The sequence below is a fragment of the Corylus avellana genome, chromosome ca2 (assembly GCF_901000735.1).
Source record: "Corylus avellana chromosome ca2, CavTom2PMs-1.0".
NCBI lineage: Eukaryota > Viridiplantae > Streptophyta > Magnoliopsida > Fagales > Betulaceae > Corylus > Corylus avellana.
In genome coordinates this window covers 47,850,406-47,862,427 of record NC_081542.1, presented here as the reverse complement: position 1 = coordinate 47,862,427, position 12,022 = coordinate 47,850,406, and the positions used below count along the sequence as shown (strand labels likewise).

At 35.9% G+C, this 12,022-nt stretch overlaps 2 protein-coding genes across 3 annotated transcripts; one reads left to right on the top strand and one right to left on the bottom strand.

Annotated features, from left to right (window-relative positions):
* Positions 1 to 2,235: 2,235 nt before the first annotated feature.
* LOC132170091 (phospholipase A1-IIgamma-like) lies at positions 2,236 to 3,994 on the top strand. Its single transcript, XM_059580999.1, has 2 exons — positions 2,236 to 2,874; positions 3,077 to 3,994. The coding sequence occupies exons 1-2, from the start codon at positions 2,236 to 2,238 to the stop codon at positions 3,758 to 3,760; spliced, it is 1,323 nt and encodes a 440-aa protein (XP_059436982.1). The 3' UTR covers positions 3,761 to 3,994.
* A 4,171-nt stretch (positions 3,995 to 8,165) lies between these two features.
* LOC132171381 (putative FBD-associated F-box protein At5g56440) lies at positions 8,166 to 11,965 on the bottom strand. Of its 2 annotated transcripts, XM_059582683.1 has the most exons (4): positions 11,816 to 11,965; positions 10,348 to 11,509; positions 8,856 to 9,005; positions 8,167 to 8,750 (listed from the first exon to the last, which is right to left on the bottom strand). In XM_059582683.1, the coding sequence occupies exon 2, from the start codon at positions 11,325 to 11,327 to the stop codon at positions 10,407 to 10,409; it is 921 nt and encodes a 306-aa protein (XP_059438666.1). In that variant the 5' UTR covers positions 11,328 to 11,509; positions 11,816 to 11,965; the 3' UTR covers positions 8,167 to 8,750; positions 8,856 to 9,005; positions 10,348 to 10,406. The 2 variants fall into 2 exon arrangements, with proteins under 2 accessions (XP_059438665.1, XP_059438666.1); XM_059582682.1 differs by having other exon boundaries at positions 8,166 to 9,005.
* Positions 11,966 to 12,022: the final 57 nt, after the last annotated feature.

Sequence of the window (12,022 nt, the reverse complement as noted above, 5' to 3'; positions counted from 1 at the left end):
CATCTTACCCCAAATTTATAATACTCATATTCACATACAATAATCAATATGATTATAATATGACATATTAGAACCTAAACCTCATGGGCATCAATTTCCATTGAACTCATGAAAGTTTAGGGTTAATTAACGCTTTAAATGTAATTAACACATCTAATTAGCAATCCTAGTGTTCACCAAAAGCCCTAATTCAATTCATATTATACAAATTAGGGTTTATATCCATACTATAAACAATAGTGAAATTGAAGCTTTAAACCCATTAATCTAACAACTCGGATCTTAAATCACGCATAGAAATCCACTACACACAAAAGCCCCTAGTTAATTTTAGGAATTTAGCTTCTTACTAAAATTCCCCCAAATTTGGACCTAATAAAAAATTTCCTAAATCATTATGATTTCAAACTTGAAATTCAATGGGTAGAACAAAAACTCAAAGAGAAACTAGAGATTTCTCAATGACATTAGTTATAAAAACCCATCAAAATAAAACCCATAAAAAATTCTCATACGGCCATACCAAATCAAGAACCATAAATCCTCATAGAGAAAAGATCCAAGATTTACATACATACATAAAGAAAATAACAACAATAAAAAACACAAAAATTTCCAACTAACAACAGGAATTTCTAAGTTTCCAAGCCGACAGCCAATCTATGAAGGGAAAAAAAAAAAAAAAAAAATCAACTTTTCAGATTCTTAACCAAATTTACAAGCCAAACAATAGAAAAATTAACCAAAAGAAAATGGGGGGACCGGGACCTATCAATTTATTTTGGGGGACTAATATAATTTTTTTTTTTTTTTTCACTCCTTAAAATATATTTTTTGAGGAAGTCGGGGGGAGGGACCATGGCCCCAGCTAGTCCCCCCTCCCTCCGTCCCTGTGTGTAAGTAACGTCATTGCAAACGTGTATTAATTATAGATACTTTTTGGAAGCTAGCTAAAACAATTTGAATAATCGGTAATATCTTTTTTGAGGAAGTGGGGGGGGGACCATGGCCCCAGCTGGTCCCCCCCTCCCTCCGTCTCTGGCTTGATGTATATTACAAATAAAACCCCTACTTTTTAATATAAAATTTACAAAAGATAAATAATCAATTTGAATAAAAATAATATATAAATTTGAAAAAAATATAAGGGACACAAACGAAAACAGAAAGTAAGAGAAGATAAAAAGAAAAATAGAGAAAGAAAGAGAAAATTTGGGAACCTTTTGTTTTCTTCATTAAGACAATTAAATATATTACAAATAAAATTCCTACGTTTTAATTGTCTCACAATATTGATATATAAAGAGAGAATTTCGGAACCTTTTATTTTATTCATTAAAATAATTAAATGCATTACAAATAAAAACCCCTAGGTTTTAAATGCCCAAAACTTGTTAATTCTTTAAAACGCCACGTGTCGCAATTCTAGGCACTCTCTAAAACATAGGTTCAGGATACGTGTCGTAATTCTAAGTACTCTCTACGTCAAAACTCGGTTTTTATATATATATATATATATGATAATTAAATATATTACAAATAAAATTCCTATGTTTTAATTGTCTCACAATATTGATATATAAAGAGAGAGAATTTCGGAACATTTTGTTTTCTTCATTAAAATAATTAAATGCATTACAAATAAAGCCTGTAGGTTTTAAATGCCCAAAACTTGTTCATTATTTAAAACACCGCATGTTGCAATTCTAGGCATTATCTAAAACATGAGTTCATGACAAATGTTGTAATTCTAAGCACTCTCTACGTCAAAATTCGACTTTTATGTATATATATATATATATATATGATAACAATATAAAGTCAGTTTAAAAAATAAAACAAACTACGACTACGCAATCTGCATAACTTTTGATGGGGGTAAACTTTGAACATTGACAGAGTAGTACGGTCGATAGTGATGAGGAAGTATTTCTTGTGAGAGACTTTCACCACTGAGGGTGCTGACAAAGGGAAATTAAAGTTTGAATCATACTTTCTCACGTTTACAGATAACAAATAATCGTAAAATAATAACAAACTCTACTGATTTTTTATTATTATTATTTTTTCTGTAGACCATCAACCGAATATATACGCATATCACGTTTTTTTTTTTTTTTTCCTGACAATTAATAAATAGAAATCAATGTTTCGACAGTCCATACAAATCACGTTTTAGTTGCGAATTAACAACTGGAAATCATAAACTATCGCTTATAAATTTGATTCGTTTGCATGGGGATGAGAATCAAACATCACAACTGTGATCGAGTTGAGGCAAAGAAAAGAATCATGAGTAACATAGCAACCAATTGGAGGGCTCTCAGCGGTGAGAAAGACTGGGAAGGTCTGTTAGATCCTCTCGATCTTGATCTCCGCCGGTATATCATTCACTACGGTGAACGGGTTGCAGCTGTTTCCGACGCCTTCATTGGCGACAAGGAGTCTCAGAACTGTGGACTTTCCCGCTATGCCAAGAGGCACTTGTTCTCTATGGTGGGCTTAGAAAAGGGTAATCCATATGACTATGAAGTGACAAAATATTTCTATGCTACAACAGATATCTCAAGCAGCGACGGCCTCATCAAAAAGTCCATATCTGCTGATCCACCGGCTGGGGATTCAAATTGGATTGGGTACGTGGGGGTGACGACAGACACAGGAAGCACCGTGCTAGGGAGGAGGGACATTTTGATTTCTTGGAGGGGAACTGAAGGGGAGGCGGAGTGGATAAATGATCTGACGTTCGATTTGGTCTCAGCTTCTGCAATACTTGGAAAGGAACATGATCCTAAGGTGCACCATGGTTGGTACTCCATGTACACTACGTCTCACGAGGCTTCCACGTACAATTCTATTAGTTGCAGAGACCAGGTGATATTTCATATTACTAATTATATGTCCACGTACGTACACACAGCAGGGTGTAGTATTTTTATTAGCTAGATGATTTGATTTTATATTAATGTACTACAACGATTTATCCTTAATTGATTTGATTACCGTACGTATATATCTTACAAGGAGAGAAAACATGTTTATATATATATATTAATATGGCATATATTGCTTTCAGGTTCTGAGCGAGGTAAGTAGACTTTTAGAGATTTACAAGGACGAGGAAGTGAGCATTACTGTGGCAGGCCACAGCATGGGCGCTGCAATGGCAACTTTGAATGCCGTGGACATTGTTTACAATGGATATAACCTCAAGCCCTCGGGTGCAGACGATCCAGTCAATCCATGTCTCGTCACAGTCTTTGGGTTTGGTGTGCCCCGCGTCGGGGACAATGGATTTCTCCAAGTATTTTCTGATCTAAAAAATATTCATATCTTACGCGTCAACAACAAGCCAGCAGGCGATATTGTCCCCGACCTGCCACCGTCCGTGCCGGTGCTTTTCCCATACGTAGATGTGGGAGAGGAGTTGATAATTGATACTCGCAAATCGCCCTTCTTAAAAACTAATAATCCTAACGCGCATAATTTGGAAGTTTATCTGCATGGAGTTGCTGGAACACATGGGGACAATGGCGAATTTAATTTGGATGTGAACCGTGAAATTGCACTTGTAAACAAGAAGTCGGCCGCTCTGAACCCTGAGTTGCTTGTACTTGATAATTGGTGGATTACGAAGAACAAGTCTATGGTCCAAAACGATGATGGCTCTTGGGTGTTGCTAGATCATGAGAGTGATGACAGCAAAGAACAAGCTTATGGCCCAAAACGAAGACGTCTCATGGGTGTTAATGGAAAGTGAGAGTGATGATAATTTCATATAATCATGCCTCATTAGAAAATTGTGTGAGGCAGCCGTTGTGCACGTACTAAATAAAGCCATCGGTCCATTTCATTGTATGTTAATCTTAATGCATGTACTAAATAAAAAAAAGAGATAAGAGTGATGATAATCTTATCTCTCCACAAATAAAAGTGTGAGCTTTGAGTTTTTCAGCTCGATTTGCTAGCTCTTGTTCGCGTCGATCAGTCCTGTTTGGCTGTACCTTTTATGCATGGACGTTTTCTGTGCATTATGCAACTTGTAATAAATTTTATGCATAGGCACACGCACTACTGATACAGAAATGGCTATGCTTCCCAATATTTTAAATATCATTAAATAGCATATATACGGGCTCGTTCGAAAGACGTTTGAACCATATTATCAAGGCACTTCAAAAATCGAGTTCCAAAATAGCTTGATTGCAATCAAAATCGCAAGGCGGTTGCATGAAATACTACATGGTTTCCAATTTCAAGCTTCCGAGAGGCTTGATTGCAAGGGCAATCGTATTTGGTTCAAATGCGGCTGAATCAAATTGTTTCACAAAGATCTAATCGAGAACCCTGCTTGCAGCCACGTTCGAAGATGCATGGTTCAAATACGACGATAATCATCAATCGATCTAGATCTAAGACACTCGATTGTAACGGCTTTTGTACCTCGTTCGAACGACATAAATGATAAATTGTGAAACCTAATTAGTTACCGTTTGAACGCGACCTCCCCCCTTTTTTTAACATGACAGCCTCGAACTGTTTTATTTTATAACCCAACTTGCACATTAAAACTCAGTTTTCTCACGGCCAATATGAACATCATAAGCCACAACTTTCATTAGACCCTAAGGACGTTATTCTTTGTTATTGGAGAGTGATTTTTCCCTCCCATTCCCTAATTTTCATACCTCTCCTTGACTCCATTTAACCACACAAATTAACCGTTAACCACCAATGTTACGAGTTGTAGTGGAAGCTTTATAGAAGAAATGTTAGAATTCTTGTGCTACTGCGGTAGAAGAAAAATCGGTTGTTTGTTGAGAACAAGTCAAGTTTTTACAATAATAATAAGGGTTAAATACTTAATACCCTCCTGAGATTTGAAAACTTTATTTTTACCCCCCTAGAGTTTCATTTTTATCACAGGACCTCCTAAGATTTTGATAAAAGACCAAGTTAGTCCATCCTTAGAACAGTTGACATAATTTATTAATGTTGTTGTTTACTTTCAATGAGTGTCAACTATTTTAAGATTGCTTATTTTTGATTAAACAAGTTACAACATGATCATGTCATGACAGTTGCATAAATTGCATCATATAAATACCGCCTTTTATGGCGCGGTATTAGTTTCTCTAATGGGTCAGATTATTTATTTGATCAATTTCTAACTGTTCTTATGATGGCGTTATCCTCTATGTATTTATTGTTTTTGTAATTCTCCCTTCCTCACATTGAAAAAAAAAAAAAAAAATTAATAAGTCTTTAGCAAGGCCAAGAGAGTCAGAGACAAGTCTCTAAGGATAAGAGCATTATCGGTAGACTCCCTTTCTCCCTAAAAGGGAGGCTGTTCCCTAAGTTTAGGGAATATGTCTAAAAAATCGCAAAAAAATCCTACAACAGAATCCTTAAATGAACCTTAAACATTAGGATTGCTACAATGGAAGTTATGGAACCCAATGTTTTAGGTTTTACTATTGCAATCCTTATGATTATTAAAATAAAATAAAAATGATTCTCTCTTCTCTCCTCTCTCCTCTTATGTCTCACAATTTTCTCTCATCTCTCCTCTCATATATATAATATAATTAAAAAAATAAATATTTTAATAATATAGAGAATGATTAAGGAAAACTGTTGAGGTGTGTTAGGTTAGGATTTGGCACATTCGGTTTGCATGTAAGTTGTTGAAAATGAGCACCTCAATATGTCCAGGAAGCAGATTCTAGAAGGCCCTGTCCGGACCACCAGAAGCCAGGTCCGGACCCAATTTCCAGAAAATATCTATTGAAGGGCATGTTCGGACCGCCAGAAGCTGGGTCCGGACCCCATTTCCAGAAACCTCATTTTAAGAGGCCTGTCCGGACCCCAGATCTTCCCTGTCCGGACTTGACTGATTTATTAGGTTTATTTGTCTATTTAAGCTACGTGAGTTTGCCATTTACAACTACGTATTTTTGGAGAGCAAAATCAGAGAGCTTAGAGAGAGATATTGTTCTAGATTATTTGAGAAGGGATTAAATACGTGAAGCCAATCGGAGTTCCGGTGAAAGGAAATCTTATAGAAGAATTGTGCCAGATGTTCTGGAAAGGGCTACTGCGGTAGAAGTGAAGTGGGTCGCTTGTCGTGTACAAGGAAGAGTAAATTGCAAAGGTTTTGTAATTCTTCTTGTATTCCTTATTCTTCTTATAGTGGATTGATTTCCTGGGTTTGGCTGCCCCGGAGAGGTTTTACATTTAGAGAGTTCTCTAAATGGTTTCCTCTTCGTAACCAAATATCTGTGTTCTTAAGGTATATTTTGATAAAGAAAAGCAAAAAGTAGTTTAGATCTTTAAATGTAAGAAAAATGATGAAGAAGCTAGTAAGAATGCTCTAAGTCATGAAGTATGGTTAACCTAATAATAATTATAATAAGAAGGGACAAGTTCCCCTTTTTCCCCGCTTTGATTAGGAAAAAAAAAAAAAAGGAAAAAGAAAAAAAAGAAGATGGGACAGGTCCCCAATAAGATGGACCAAGCTCCTAGTGCTGAAGACCGAAGAAACGTTAAATAGGGACAAGTCCTCTAGTAGTAAATGAATGACAAGTTATTGAGAAGCAGTCAGAAGCAAACTCCCAGAGTGTAAAAAGGATAGTGAGAGTAAAAAATTGTATTGCATAGGTCGAGTTTTATGGGATTTATTTGGCCCTGTTTGCCAACAGCCCGGGGTTGGCACTGTAGCTGGAACGGTACTGTTCCAGCTACAGGGCCATCTGATGGGTTGCAAGCTGCTTAGTCAAAATGCACACAATTTTTAAAAACAAAACTTAAATTATCCACTTCCCACACCTCAACCACAACCGGATAATCACAACTGAAATTATTATTTTAAAAATAAAAAAGAAAGAAAAAAAAAAACGAAGAACCCGATTAGGGTGGCTCCTTGGCCAAAATGGGGTGGCCGAACCACCCCATTTTGGCAAAGGTAAGGCTGGTGTGGGGTAAAACCCCATTGGGTGGTCCCACCCCCAAATGCAACGGTCCCCTTTTTTCTTTTCTTTTTTTTTTTGGCAGCCGGAGTGTGGGACCACCTGTAAAAAAATGAGTTCGACCACCCCATTTTGGCCAAGGAGCCACCGATCGGGTTCTCCGTTTTTTTTTTTTTTTATTAATATTTTTCATTTTCATTTTTTTTAAAAAAATATAATAATAATTTCAGTTATCCGGTTGTGGTTGGGGTGTGGGAAGTGAATAATTTAAGTTTTGTTTTTGAAAATTGTGTGCATTTTGACTGAGCAGCCTGCAACCCATCAGATGGCACTGTAGCTGGAACAATACCGTTCCAGCTACAGTGCCGGGCTGTTGGCAAACGAGGCCTTTATGTTTGTGATGCTTTATTGCTTTAAAGGTACTTGTATCAGTTGTACGTATACATTTCTTAGTAAGGGACTCGAAACGTGTATATATATAGCTAAGGTTAAGAAAAACATGAAGGAATTTTTATTACATTGTATTAAACAAAATTTCAAGTGCTTATTTATCACCTATAATTTTTAGGTAAGAATCAACTCGTTTTTGTAAAACTTTAACATAGCTTTTGTTATTATAAACACTCAAAAGAGATATTTTCCAAAAAAGATAGGCTCATAATTAAAGGAGCAGTAAATTTTATATTTACAAAGATTATAGACTCACCTATCCACCTAAATAATTATGAAAATTCCATAATAGTTGATGATGTAAGATAAGAAATGGAGGACCATTATGCTTGCTTAGGCTACGGTTGAAGCAGTAGGATCGCCTCACTTTCTGTTATAGACTAATGCGAATCAGCCTATCTTTTGAGTTGTATAGTCCTTTTATTATGTATATGTTGTGTGCCGCTTGTGACACCTTTTAATTTTGTAACTTACATATAAATATTTATAGATATTTATTTAACAGCTTTCGAGTGTTATGGGGAATTCACCTACGATAAAATATTTTAAAAAAAATTAATTAAAAAAAAAAAAAAACGTTGGGAGTTTCAAGACCATAAGAAATCAGAAAATATAATCGGGCAACAAGCATTTCTATTGCTAAACTATACTATTGGAACATCTTTACGTGTAAATCATTATATAAAACCATGCATTAATACGCATCCCATTGTATTGCCAATTTTCCATGACCAATTTCGGTCTATTCAAATCGGGAATATTGTTTTTAAATGACTTTAAAAACTACCAATACACCCAACAATCAAAGCCTGCAGTTGATTTTCCAAGACCCAATCGGAGAGAAAAACAAAAAGAAACAAAAAACACTGAACATATGAAATTAGCATAAGCTTTACAAGTTTGGAGGATTCAAAACTAATTTTCACAAAGAACATAAACCAACATCAAGTTGCCTAGGTAGGGTAAAAGGCTAACAAGTCATACTTTTAAATCTTCCAAAAAACCAGGAATTAAAGGCTTTTCCGAAGAGTAAGTGTTCCAAAAAACAAGTCATTTCAAAATGATTTTACAATTTTGTGACCCTATAGCGAACTCTATTAACTGCTTGTATAGTTTTTCTTGCATCTCGAAGTTTCCTGCATCACACTCTTTAAAAGTTATAACCATTTCATCCAAGGCCATTGCATTCTTGAGTAAAATCTTTACAGCAGCAAGTTCATTCTCAAATCCATCATAATTACCGACTTCAATGCACTCGAGAGTGGACAAGAAACATGGCGGCATAGGATCCAATAGTATATCATCTTTATTATAATCAGAGCACTCATCAATCTACTAAATTTCAATGCAAATTAAATGTTTTAGACATCATGGTATATCTGCAACAGGATGGAAAGATTTGTGATAGTAATAAACATTGTAGTCCAGTGAAATTACCTCTGAAAATTTCAGCCTCTCAAGATTGGGAGAGTTTTGCAATATCTTCAATAGTGCTCCAGAATCAAGATTTCCCCACTCCAATTTCAAATACATTAGGTTATTGAAGATAGGAATAGTCGGTAGGAGTTCTGGTGCATATGTTAGAACCTAAGAACATGATAAAGCAATGTATCATAATTGAGAGACTTTAGCTGGACAAAGCAAATAAAAATGATAAACGCAAAACAAAAGCATGCTGGAATAGTAGTGAAACATGATTAATGATTATGAAATAAGTAACAAGAAGAATAAACATGGAATTAAAGATATATCCAATAAAGAATTTCAAGCCATTTTCTAATATAGGTATAAAGTCACTTGGGATTGGGCTCAAGTTGTAAGAGATTGGATGGGGTCAGTAAGACTTAGATTCAAGTCTTACCAAGCAAAAAGAATAATTTCGCCTTTACTATCAATGACACAAAGCCTACATTATAACATAAAAAATACACAGAATTTCTCAGCATTCAAATAGAAATCACGAGTAGAACTTATCTAATGGTTTTCGCATTCCTATTCGTTGGTAACTTTCATTTAACATAGACAATCGCTGAATATCTGAGTTTATTATGCATTTTAATTGGTTGTTCAGAAGTCAAGACTCTGTGTCATACTATTTCCTCATCCACAAGAATGTTCTTCTAACATGAGTCACAATAAATGGCAGCTTTCTTTTATATCAGATTAGCTTCACCCTTTAGTTTGTTGACAGGTGAAATGGAGAGGATGCCGTTGCTTAGTTTGTCACCCTTTCCAATTTTACCTTTATATGATACCTCTTTTTCGCAAGAAGTGCAAAGGATGGCTTACTTTTCCACCATTAAATACTCTGTTGTGGTGTGACTTGATTTCTCAAGTCAATTCGGTGGGGCCATGCACTATCCCTTTTTCTCTTGGTTTGGTTTTACATGATTTGCCGACTTAGAGCTCCTATTCCATATTGGTGTTGGACTCCTAATACTAGTGGGATTCGGTGTTGTCCTACTCCTAGCCAAGTTTGGCTTCTCTGCAACCAAATTTGCTCCTTACAAAAGCAGTGTTGCCCAACGTGAAGAGGTGTGACATGGGAGAAAAATTAGAAGCCACATATTTCATTAGGGTTTTCTCACTATGTTGTGCCTTATGGCACTTAGAGAAGAAGAGAGTTTTCTTTGTCATTTTTCTCTCTCTTTTGTATGAGAGTGAGATTTGGGTGTATTGGAGTTTTGGGTTTTGAGTGATTTTCACCCCGTTATCTTTGTACTCTATCTTTTGATAGTGAATTTCCTCCGGGTCGTCTCCGTCAGTGAATGTAGGTTTTTTAAGCTGAACCACTTAAATCTTGGTGTCTTATGTGATTGATCTATTTTCTATTCTGCTCTTCTCTGCTTTTCTCTATCTTTAATTTTGTACACAACATAGTCAATTATAAAGAGAATGTACTCAATTATATAGAGAGAAGCAAACGTACCTCATCTGCAAAATGGTATAGTCTTAGGTCTTTTACATTAGCAATCCCTATAAGAACCTTCAGCATGCGGTAAGCAACTTGTCTTGTCCTCTTATAACAGTAAGAAACATTAGACTGAGTAACATCAATTTCCTTTCTAGTGAGAATGAGTTGTACAACCAATATTCATTTAAGAATTCACCGGTGTAAAAAAAACATTTGATATTAGCTCCAAAAATCATAATACGACAACCTTCAAAATCACGGTGATCATCACAATCACTCAGACCATCACAATCACTCAGTTTCCACAGATCAGCTTCAGTTATGGTTAGAGAATGAAGCTTGGGGGCAGAAATCCTCAAAACTTTGAGACACCCCCATCTGCATTCCATTAAATACAACACCTCAAGGATTGGCAAACCAGAAAAGAGCTGCTGGGTTGTGTAATCATCAACACTTTCAAGTCTTAACACAATTAGATTTGAGAAACAGTTTATAGGAGGAACTTGGAGGATACATGGAATATCAAGGACTAAGCATTTCAGTGTGTCACAAGTAAACACACTCTGAGGCAATGAAAATTGTCCTTCCAAGTCCTGAAGGCGGATATGCAAATTTTGAACATTATGCCTTACTGCAGCAGTGATCCATGACTTAACACGAGATACATCACATTGCACGTCAATGTTGAGAAAGAATCCTTTTATATCAGAGTCGTCCCGAAGATAGAGCGCTCTTTCCACAAAATTCATGTGAAGTGTTCTATTAGCAGGCAAAGGTTTTCCAAAATATAGATTGGGAATAGAAGTCCAAAGGAATTCCCACCTTTTAGAAAGTACACTCGTCCTAATAATACTTTTCGTGGAAAGAAAGGAAAGGATGTGTAGAAGAACATCATCAGGTAATTTACTAATTAAGCTTTCTCTGTTCCCATAAATGCCTTGTTCTTCATTCAGTTTCTGCTTTTTGGGTTTATGAATCAGAGAATTTGCCTCCATATTCAGACGGTTCCCCTATATCCCCAATACTTCTTCAGAAAACTTTGTAGAACCTCAGTGAGTTTCATACACCAACATTCAACAAAATACAGGAGCTTTAGGAAGGGAAAAAATCCCAGCTATAAACATGAGCTATTGCAAAATTTTCAACATTGCAGAATCTTGGCCAGTTTGAAAGGTCCCTGTTATAATAAAATAAGATAATAAAAATTATTGAATTACTTGATTTGACAATTGTACCGCATAAATTTAAATATAAAGAGAGGATTATAGCTTGAAAAAATAAATCTAAGAACAATATGAAAAAATCTCTTACATATTCTAACAATACCTATGCCAAACAATCCATGGGTAAAACAAGGCAAGATGGTATGACAGTCCTAAACAAAGACTCATATCTGGGAATGTGAGTAAAGGCATATAAAAAAGTAATTATAGAATATAGAACGATGGTTTAAGAATCATAAAGACAAAGGTTGGATGATTACCGCTGGTGCGACTGGTGGGAACTAAACGACGGCGTTTCTCATAGATGGGGTTGGAGGGCAGCGAAAGGGAACCACGAAGTGAAAAGATTTGGTGGAGGGTTTTTGTGTCATTAAAGGAGTCCTCTGGTTCTTGGGCAGGGGGCTTTGGGGTTTTCGCTATTAGGTGTAAAGAACGGCTGAGATTGATTGAGGTTTCAAGACATCGAG

What these genes read in the sequence shown, in the direction of transcription:
- LOC132170091 (XM_059580999.1), top strand. Translation starts at nt 2,236, where the DNA reads ATGGGGATGAGAATCAAACATCACAACTGTGATCGAGTTGAGGCAAAG. An exon ending in CTATTAGTTGCAGAGACCAG is followed by an intron (nt 2,875 to 3,076) that starts GTGATATTTCAT and finishes TATTGCTTTCAG; the next exon opens with GTTCTGAGCGAGGTAAGTAG.
- LOC132171381 (XM_059582682.1), bottom strand. Translation starts at nt 11,327, where the DNA reads ATGGAGGCAAATTCTCTGATTCATAAACCCAAAAAGCAGAAACTGAAT.